We start from the raw sequence: 11,336 nt of genomic DNA, 5'->3' as shown, positions 1-11,336 counted from the left end.
GGCAGTGGATTCCAGCAGCCGAAGACGGCCTAATCGTATTGCGGACACTGCTCCACTTGACCCAAGAACTAAGGCTGCTGTTACTGTTTCTGCTTGAGTTCGGTTCTTTAGATGAGTGACCGGATGAACCGATCTTGGCGCATGAGTTGTCACTGTTGCCGTCCCGTGCGGGGGGCGATCAGCAGCAACCCGGGTTTGCTGATGACGTTGAGCAAGTCATGTAATGTGGTAAGATGACAGCCCAATTGCCTAGCTACAGCGGTTGCAGAGCTACCTCCGTGCAACTTTCCAATGGCCACTCCCCTCTGCTCAGTCGTTAGTCTAGGCATCGTTTGTGTGGCGTGTACACCTCCTAGCGTTAATACTGAACTGTTTTTTGACACAAACCTTTATAAAGGATACCTCAGAGTGAAATGCATGCTTTCCATCCAGAACCGTCGACGCACATGCTAAAATTATGGTTTTGCTGCACTGTTGGTGTGTTTGTGCGAATGGTTCGTATGGACGTCAAATTGCATGACATCATCTCATCTGGGATCATTACGTCACTTTACCATGAACGTTCCATAAACATGAACGCTTACCTTTATGAAATTTCATTTTTTCGAAACTTGCGTTTCTTTTGCTGTTCAGTATATTTTAAAATATCATTAGTCCAAGGAAAGCTTGTTACCATCATCATCCATTTTGTAAGAAAGCGTTCTTGTGCAACCATCCAAAAGAGTATTCTTCTTCTCACATCTAGGTAGCAGATACTTACATCTGTGTACGTGATATAATAAGCCAGATTCATTCCTATGAAAATGATAACTGATTGTGAGAGTGTGGCACTAATACGCTAAAAGACACTGAAATAATGGTACTTGTTCCTGCCTGGCACTCGGCATTAATTCGTACAACATGGACTGGTTGGCTTGGAGTCTGAGTCTGGTTTTCATGCTTATCTGCGGCATGGTATCTCAGTGGGCTAGCACTATAAAACCAGCTTAAGTCTGGGCAAGTACAAGCAGCCACACATACACACGCATGCACATCGTAATATGAGCAAAATATTCTTAAGTACAACGTTAAACCTCATTTCATCTCACTAATTCGCTACCATCATTTGGGTTTATGTAAACACATCTAACAAGAGTCTCTTTTTCTAAATTAAACAATAACTTATCAAATGCAATAAATAAAGCATTTTTTATCCAAAATGAGTTTCACACAAATGAGTTTCTGATTTATACCATGATACCAAATAGCAATGTTCTTGGCATGGAGTGTATCAGATTTAAAATAACCAGAAAAATGATCACACTTTCAGTCTTGGCACCATGTCTTGCTAAGGCATATGACATCAAAATAAACGCAGTACACATCAGCATGTTTATTTGTAAGACCTGAAAAATTCCCAAATATAGTCAGTGGGTGAATCATATAAGCACAACTGTCAGTTCCCCGAGCATGTCGTACTAGTTCATGCTGCCCCTGTTTGATCACTTGCATTGTCAGTATATCATGGGGCTTGTAGAGCTGAAAGGGGCGAGTCTCTGTTTATTCATGAAACAGCCTTTCTATAATTTTGTTGGTGTAGGTCCTGCAATACACTTCTCTGTCCTAGCTTGGTCACTGGCCATCCTTGTGCCAGAGTATTGTAGGTATAAGTGTACGTTTATCACACACTGGGAAAGAAAATAATTCACGAGAGAGTAGAGCACAGACAAATACAAACCAAACAGATGGATGACATGGGAACAAATACATGCTATGTCCCATCACGACAGTCTAACACCAGCTTGCGAAACCTGTCAGCTGAGCTTGGTCTGTTAGCTATTTGTTTTGTTGGTGGAGTTGGAACGTACTTTGCCTCACCGTGAGGGGGTGCTTGTGGAGACTGTATCCTGCTTACTGGCACAACTTTCACCAGAGTTGGACTAGCAGACACTTTTCTCACTGGTTGTTCCAATACTGCTATATCCTTTAGTGATACTGGAGAAGACGTTCCACAATCTGGGCTTGTAGATGAAAATGTTACTCCAATATTTGAACTTTCCTCATATCTTGCCTTCACTGGTGTATTATGTATGTTTTCCCACTTATAGTCACTTGATGAAAACAGATGTTTTGCTCCCACACTGATGGGCTGAGACAGGACAGACAAAGTACTTGTAGAGTGCAATCTGAAAAAAAAATCAATACAATCAAATGCACTCGACTGAAATCCATTAGGTGTATTTGGTTTATGTTCATTATTATGTGACCTCCTTTGATAGTGACAAAAAAGTAAGCTGTAAACTTGACCTTTAATTAACACTTATGGTAGTCTTACAGAAGATAAGGAACTTGACATGTAAAACACCCAGAAGCTAACTAGGATATATTTACAACATTACTATATCTGACCTGTGAAAAATACTTAAGTTGAAATGTATGTATTTCCATATGGTAATATCTATGAACTGTTCAATGTCCCATGTAACTAGTTATACATGTAGACCAGTGTACAAGTTCAATGTCCCATGTAACTTGTTATACATGTAGACCAGTGTACAAGTTGTAGACCAGTGTACAAGTTCAATGTCCCATGTACCTAGTTATACACGTAGACCAGTGTACATGTTCAATGTCCCATGTAACTACCGTAGTTATACATGTAGACCAGTGTACAAGTTCAATGTCCCATGTAACTAGTTACACATGTAGACCAGTGTACAAGTTCAATGTCCTATGTAACTAGTTATACATGTAGACCAGTGTACAAGTTCAATGTCCTATGTAACTAGTTATACATGTAGACCAGTGTACAAGTTCAATGTCCCACGTAACTAGTTATACATGTAGACCAGTGTACAAGTTCAATGTCCTATGTAACTACCGTAGTTATACATGTAGACCAGTGTACAAGTTCAATGTCCTATGTAACTAGTTATACATGTAGACCAGTGTACAAGTTCAATGTCCTATGTAACTTGTTATACATGTAGACTAGTGTACAAGTTCAATGTCCCATGTAACTAGTTATACATGTAGACCAGTGTACAAGTTCAATGTCCCATGTAACTTGTTATACATGTAGACCAGTGTACAAGTTCAATGTCCCATGTAACTTGTTATACATGTAGACCAGTGTACAAGTTCAATGTCCCATGTAACTTGTTATACATGTAGACTAGTGTACAAGTTCAATGTCCCATGTAACTAGTTATACATGTAGACCAGTGTACAAGTTCAATGTCCCATGTAACTAGTTATACATGTAGACCAGTGTACAAGTTCAATGTCCTATGTAACTACCGTAGTTATACATGTAGACCAGTGTACAAGTTCAATGTCCCATGTAACTTGTTATACATGTAGACCAGTGTACAAGTTCAATGTCCCATGTAACTACCGTAGTTATACATGTAGACCAGTGTACAAGTTCAATGTCCCATGTAACTTGTTATACATGTAGACCAGTGTACAAGTTCAATGTCCCATGTAACTACCGTAGTTATACATGTAAACCAGTGTACAAGTTCAATGTCCTATGTAACTAGTTATACATGTAGACCAGTGTACAAGTTCAATGTCCTATGTAACTAGTTATAAATGTAGACCAGTGTACAAGTTCAATGTCCCATGTAACTTGTTATACATGTAGACCAGTGTACAAGTTCAATGTCCCATGTAACTACCGTAGTTATACATGTAGACCAGTGTACAAGTTCAATGTCCTATGTAACTAGTTATACATGTAGACCAGTGTACAAGTTCAATGTCCCATGTAACTTGTTATACATGTAGACCAGTGTACAAGTTCAATGTCCTATGTAACTAGTTATACATGTAGACCAGTGTACAAGTTCAATGTCCCATCTAACTACCGTAGTTATACATGTAGACCAGTGTACAAGTTCAATGTCCCATGTAACTTGTTATACATGTAAACAGTGTACAAGTTCAATGTCCCATCTAACTACCGTAGTTATACATGTAGACCAGTGTACAAGTTCAATGTCCCATGTAACTAGTTATACACGTAGACCAGTGTACAAGTTCAATGTCCCATGTAACTAGTTATACACGTAGACCAGTGTACAAGTTCAATGTCCCATGTAACTACCGTAGTTATACATGTAAACCAGTGTACAAGTTCAATGTCCCATGTAACTTGTTATACATGTAGACAAGTGTACAAGTTCAATGTCCCATGTAACTAGTTATACACGTAGACCAGTGTACAAGTTCAATGTCCCATGTAACTACCGTATTTATACATGTAGACCAGTGTACAAGTTCAATGTCCCATGTAACTACCGTATTTATACATGTAAACCAGTGTACAAGTTCAATGTCCTATGTAACTAGTTATACATGTAGACCAGTGTACAAGTTCAATGTCCCACGTAACTAGTTATACATGTAGACCAGTGTACAAGTTCAATGTCCTATGTAACTACCGTAGTTATACATGTAGACCAGTGTACAAGTTCAATGTCCTATGTAACTAGTTATACATGTAGACCAGTGTACAAGTTCAATGTCCTATGTAACTTGTTATACATGTAGACTAGTGTACAAGTTCAATGTCCCATGTAACTAGTTATACATGTAGACCAGTGTACAAGTTCAATGTCCCATGTAACTTGTTATACATGTAGACCAGTGTACAAGTTCAATGTCCCATGTAACTTGTTATACATGTAGACCAGTGTACAAGTTCAATGTCCCATGTAACTTGTTATACATGTAGACTAGTGTACAAGTTCAATGTCCCATGTAACTAGTTATACATGTAGACCAGTGTACAAGTTCAATGTCCCATGTAACTTGTTATACATGTAGACCAGTGTACAAGTTCAATGTCCCATGTAACTAGTTATACATGTAGACCAGTGTACAAGTTCAATGTCCTATGAAACTACCGTAGTTATACATGTAGACCAGTGTACAAGTTCAATGTCCCATGTAACTTGTTATACATGTAGACCAGTGTACAAGTTCAATGTCCCATGTAACTACCGTAGTTATACATGTAGACCAGTGTACAAGTTCAATGTCCCATGTAACTTGTTATACATGTAGACCAGTGTACAAGTTCAATGTCCCATGTAACTACCGTAGTTATACATGTAGACCAGTGTACAAGTTCAATGTCCTATGTAACTAGTTATACATGTAGACCAGTGTACAAGTTCAATGTCCTATGTAACTAGTTATAAATGTAGACCAGTGTACAAGTTCAATGTCCCATGTAACTAGTTATACATGTAGACCAGTGTACAAGTTCAATGTCCCATGTAACTACCGTAGTTATACATGTAGACCAGTGTACAAGTTCAATGTCCTATGTAACTAGTTATACATGTAGACCAGTGTACAAGTTCAATGTCCCATGTAACTTGTTATACATGTAGACCAGTGTACAAGTTCAATGTCCTATGTAACTAGTTATACATGTAGACCAGTGTACAAGTTCAATGTCCCATCTAACTACCGTAGTTATACATGTAGACCAGTGTACAAGTTCAATGTCCCATGTAACTTGTTATACATGTAAACCAGTGTACAAGTTCAATGTCCCATGTAACTAGTTATACATGTAGACCAGTGTACAAGTTCAATGTCCCATGTAACTAGTTATACACGTAGACCAGTGTACAAGTTCAATGTCCCATGTAACTACCGTAGTTATACATGTAAACCAGTGTACAAGTTCAATGTCCCATCTAACTACCGTAGTTATACATGTAGACCAGTGTACAAGTTCAATGTCCCATGTAACTTGTTATACATGTAGACAAGTGTACAAGTTCAATGTCCCATGTAACTAGTTATACACGTAGACCAGTGTACAAGTTCAATGTCCCATGTAACTACCGTATTTATACATGTAGACCAGTGTACAAGTTCAATGTCCCATGTAACTACCGTATTTATACATGTAAACCAGTGTACAAGTTCAATGTCCCATGTAACTACCGTATTTATACATGTAAACCAGTGTACAAGTTCAATGTCCTATGTAACTTGTTATACATGTAGACCAGTGTACAAGTTCAATGTCCTATGTAACTAGTTATACATGTAGACCAGTGTACAAGTTCAATGTCCCATGTAACTACCGTAGTTATACATGTAGACCAGTGTACAAGTTCAATGTCCCATGTAACTTGTTATACATGTAGACCAGTGTACAAGTTCAATGTCCTATGTAACTAGTTATACATGTAGACCAGTGTACAAGTTCAATGTCCCATGTAACTAGTTATACATGTAGACCAGTGTACAAGTTCAATGTCCCATGTAACTACCGTATTTATACATGTAGACCAGTGTACAAGTTCAATGTCCTATGTAACTACCGTAGTTATACATGTAGACCAGTGTACAAGTTCAATGTCCCATGTAACTACCGTAGTTATACATGTAGACCAGTGTACAAGTTCAATGTCCCATGTAACTTGTTATACATGTAGACCAGTGTACAAGTTCAATGTCCCATGTAACTAGTTATACATGTAGACCAGTGTACAAGTTCAATGTCCCATGTAACTACCGTAGTTATACATGTAGACCAGTGTACAAGTTCAATCAACTAATCTCTAGTCTAGTTACACAAAAGATATCCCCTCGGAAGCTTCATGTGGTATCCTGTACAATTTACTTTTTGTTCAGTACTACAGTCCATTTGAGTCAGAAACGGACCGATGAATTGCAAATTTTATCATTGTACAAAATTGTCACATAAATGTAAATAGTACACATGTTTATCATTAACTAATACCCAACAACTTTCTTATATTTCAAAATTTTCCAGACTCCACCAAAAAAGTTCTTTAAGAAACTATCATTAAAATTTTGACACAGTTCACTATTTGTTATGAGGGAGGAGTGCAGAGAAAGGGACAGCCAGGTGTTAGAAAAGCACGTGCACAAGTGCCCACCAAGTTATTGATTCATTAGCCTGTGCTGTGCCGTCTCCATCCTTTCTCGCACACCTGGCTGTCCCTTTCTCTGCACTCCTCCCTCGTAACAAATAGTGAACTGTGTCAAAATTTTAATGATAGTTTCTAAAAGAACTTTTTTGGTGGAGTCCTGAAAATGTTCAAATATAAGAAAGCTGTTGGGTATTAGTAATGATAAACGTGCACTATTTTTTATATTTATGTGGCAATTTTGTACAATGATCAAATTTGCAATTCATCAGTCCGTTTCTGACTCAAACGGACTGTACCATATATTGTCAAGTAAAAGCGACCCCACTTTGGAACTGGCACTCACATAAAGACTTCCTAAATTCTAATAAAACCATTCACTGAATGAGAAGTATTGAACATCTTATACAAAACAAAGAGTTAGTTTTATTTAAATCTAACCTTAAGTCTGGTTTGGGTACAAAAGTAAGCCTGTTTGGTGGAGAGGCAGGAACCATGTCATGTGTTAGAAGCTCTTTCTCCAGGGCAGCCCTTTCCACTTTCAGTTCTGAAGTCAGACATTACAATAAAGTCAACACTTATCAGAATATCAGTGAGAAAACCTTATTAACTCATTAAGCCATGGAGCCACTTCACTGCTCAACACCTGGCTCACTGTGGCGAGACTAGTTGGTGCTATTCATACCTGATTTCCCCTGGCAGGTGTCAGAGATGACCAGAAACTGTCTAGTCATACAAACAAGTCCTGATTGTTTAATTGTGTTATAAAGATCTAAGGTGAGGTGTGGTGAAATTGGGTTTAACATCGTGCTTGAGAATATTTCGCTCATATGACGACGTGCATGCATGTGTATGTACGGCTGCTTGTACTAGCCCAGACTTAAGCTGGTTTTATAGTGCTAGACCACTGAGATACTATGCCGCAGTGAAGCATGAATACCCATCTCAGACACATTATACTGACTCCGAGCCGACCAGTCCTTGTTGTACCCATTAATGCCGAGCGCTAGGCAGGGACCAACAAGTACCATATTTTAACGTCTTTTGGTATGACGCGGTTGGGGATCGAACCCGTAACCTTCCGCTCTCCCGGGCGGATGCTCTAACCACTACACCACGGAGGCGGTCCATAAAGATCTAAGTGGAAAGAAAGCAGGTATGAATACATATCATATGTTGCAACATTTTATGTCATTTTATTGCAAGTGTCTCTTATAACCCTTTGGTGGCTTGTACATTCATATTTTATCAACATAGGTATATATTCTTTGCATGTATGAGATAAGACATATATAAATAAATTGTGTGAGGGTTTATTTTACAAAAAAAATCTTTTCACTTTACGGGATTATAGATTATTGACAATGACAGATTGTAAAGAAGAAATTACTTACATCTTTATAAGTCACACACACACACACACATATTGTATACTACACATTCCTTGACAAGACTTGAAACAAACAGTCCAGTGTTCACGAATAGCGTCTGACCCTCTGACAAATCCGGCAGATTTGCCAACGGTCCGATAGAAGTCTACAACCCGCCAGCCCGAGTGTCTGACTGTATATTTCACAATGACTTTGACTGAAGTTATATGGGGCATGTGACACCTGTTTGCTGTTTATAAATCTTATGTTAATTTCAGTGCCAATTATAAGAAATGCTAAATCTGAAGTGTGTGTTTAATTTTATTCTATGGGTCCTGTGAATTTTCAATGGGTCAGACAGACATCTGAAACTTACAGGACCAAATGTCTTGTTCCTTTGAAACACGATTCGTGAACACTGACAGTCATATGATGGGAAGTGATCAAGTTTTCCGAATAGAACTTTTGGTATCTCAACTGTTCAATAGAGTGCCTGATCATTTGTTATCTATGACCAATCGTATCATGAGACACCTGTCTCAGAGGAAGGGACAGGTGATGGGGCATGGCCTAAATGTCTGAAGAGCACGTTTGGTCACTCAACAGTTTGGATAGAGATTGATTATTGCCTATATCGCTGACCAATCGATATGTTGGGTTTTGGCTTTATCAACTCAAGCTATCATGTAAAAGTTTGTGTATTATAAACACACATAATCGTAACGATGTACGAAACAAACATATAAGACAAATAGGAGTAAACAGACGCTTTGGCAAGTTTATTTGTTCTCAGAAATCAAACACACATTTGTTATCTTTGATAAGTAAAACAATAACTATTGACATCCAACCATTAAGTAGAGACAGTTTAAATTATCATATATATATTTTGCACAAACAACTGGTACATAAAACATAATACTTTGCTGCACATGTACCGTTAAATATAATCTACACCTTGATATGAATGAATATCAAAATTAAAGCACACATATAATAGAATTAAAATATTGACATGATACTGAATTATAATATTCTATAAATTTGCAGTTGAAGCCCCCACCCCTCAAAAAGTTATGAAGGTGGGCATAAGATTAAAGATGTGCATGTATGCAAAAACATTACAGAGAAGGATGTGACTCCATAAAGCAGGTTGTTCAATGATATAACAGCGCATATTTTTATTTTACACTTGACATGGGACAAACCTTATAACAGGGGAGTTTGTTACACTGGTGAAGCGATCCACCGCGTGAGGACCCCATATTCTGTTGAGGTAGTTGAATACTTTGGGGTTGAGCATCCAGTTGTGAAAGTCTCTTCGTCGTGATAGGTAATCTGCATGCTAATTGTCTTCTCTGGCTATATGACTGCAGTGTATCCAAGCTCCAACGTCTGTAGCCTCTGCCCATATTGCCTTTGAAATTGATGTTAATGGGGAACATTCCTCACTTATCTCCCTTTACAGCTTCGCCAATAGATGGAGCCAATCACTACGGTCCTAAGTACACTTCCGGCATAATGATGGCGTTCAAAGTTTGTTGCACGGTCGATTTCAAATGCGCAGCAATATTACGATGCCTGAAACGTGCTGCCGTGCCTCGGGATGCTGCAATAGAGGTTCGACGTGTCCGAGAGGTCAAAACTTGCTGAAGTGGTGGTTGACTATCATTCGAATTAGCGACGAATGAAACAAAAGCATGACGAGGTAGCCGTCAGCTCTCGCTGGTCTCACTCTCAGTGTTGTGTGCCATTTCCACTTCTTACAGAGCGATTTCGTTACAATACTGTAACTAATTATGGTACCATGTATTTTGCATCTTTTACAGTTTGAAGAAAATATTGTTATTGTTATTCTCCTTGCCAAATTTAGTTAATGGCATGCCAATCGAAATTACGAGCAGGGGTTTTGAATCGATTCAGGGAAAGAGAATGTGTTGCTGTACACATGCTGTACAAAACTTTTCACCGAAACATTAGGGGCCTCTCACTGTAGTAATCATCAAAACGTACAGTACACAATCTTTTCGCTTTACAAAGGGTGCAGCCCAAGGCGCCACCATCTGTAGAATGCCACTGATGTTATCGTCTGAAATCGGCACCCACGTGAAGATTAGCTATAAACATGATGAAACAGTTTCTGTAGTAGTTAGGCTTTATTCATTGTTAAGATTGTTTCAAAATTTTCCACCGTACTTGAACACAGCTATTGCATTCTAATTTCAGGTTAATCTATTGAATCTATTTTCAACTATATTTCAATTAGAACTTATAAAATGCCACTCAAAGAAGTTATATTTCAATTATATCTTAGCAAAGCATTCATAACTTGATATGGCCTGTTGATTTTACCTGCTTGTCTTCTCTCATACAACACATGAATATGTGCAAACACCTAGTTGCGGGTACAGCAACGTGCAGTGAACTTGGACAAAATACTGTGACTATGTGTCCCAGTCCACCCAGCTGTGAATGGGTACCTCGTTAGGATGAGAAAGCCACGATAACTCGGTGCGCCTAGTGGCTGCAAGAGTTGTATACTCCCCAGGGAGTTGAGATTGATAATAAGATGTGCCATTGAGATTGACATCCAATGATCGAGGGAAAAAATACCAGCGCCTTGAGCAAGCACTAGTGCGTTGATGTGTGCTCTATATAAATATCCTATATTATTAATATTAACACCTGGTCATGCATCTTAAATACAGTTGTCAGTTTGACACTGAGTTACATTGAGTAATTTACTTAAAATTCTAATGTATGTGATATTTTCACATATGCTTATATCTCCTGATTACAGGTAGGCAAGAGTAGGCAAGTAAATTTGAACAGACCCCAATTTATTACTTTCAATGTTTTAAGATGGGTTAACTTTCATTTGCTTCTTGCTTTTAAAAAGCAAGTTAGCATCATTATATACATGTTTGCAAAGTTGTTTATGTTTGACAATAACACCTTTGCTCCCTTCATTGTTGAATTAAAGTTTACCAAGAATGCTAATACACAAGTGACTTTTTCCCTTTAATGCATCGTATTACATCTCCCTACAGGTGCCTGTTGT

The 11,336-nt window shown here is 38.3% G+C and overlaps 1 protein-coding gene across 1 annotated transcript in view; it reads right to left on the bottom strand.

Annotated features, from left to right (window-relative positions):
• Window positions 1-1,174: 1,174 nt before the first annotated feature.
• LOC124259012 (coiled-coil domain-containing protein 24-like) overlaps window positions 1,175-11,336 on the bottom strand; it is an 88,961-nt gene continuing 78,799 nt past the window's right edge. Inside the window, exons 8-9 of the mRNA XM_046693077.1 lie at window positions 7,347-7,452; window positions 1,175-2,165 (exon numbers count right to left, since the gene is read on the bottom strand). Of these exons, the coding sequence (XP_046549033.1) occupies window positions 1,751-2,165; window positions 7,347-7,452 (521 nt within the window). The 3' untranslated portion in view covers window positions 1,175-1,750. The remainder of the gene's footprint in view (window positions 2,166-7,346; window positions 7,453-11,336) is intronic.

The sequence above is a fragment of the Haliotis rubra genome, unplaced genomic scaffold (genome assembly GCF_003918875.1).
Source record: "Haliotis rubra isolate DU_JTF1 unplaced genomic scaffold, ASM391887v1 Scf706, whole genome shotgun sequence".
Taxonomy (NCBI): Eukaryota; Metazoa; Mollusca; class Gastropoda; order Lepetellida; family Haliotidae; genus Haliotis; species Haliotis rubra.
This window is presented reverse-complemented; position numbering and strand designations above follow the sequence as displayed.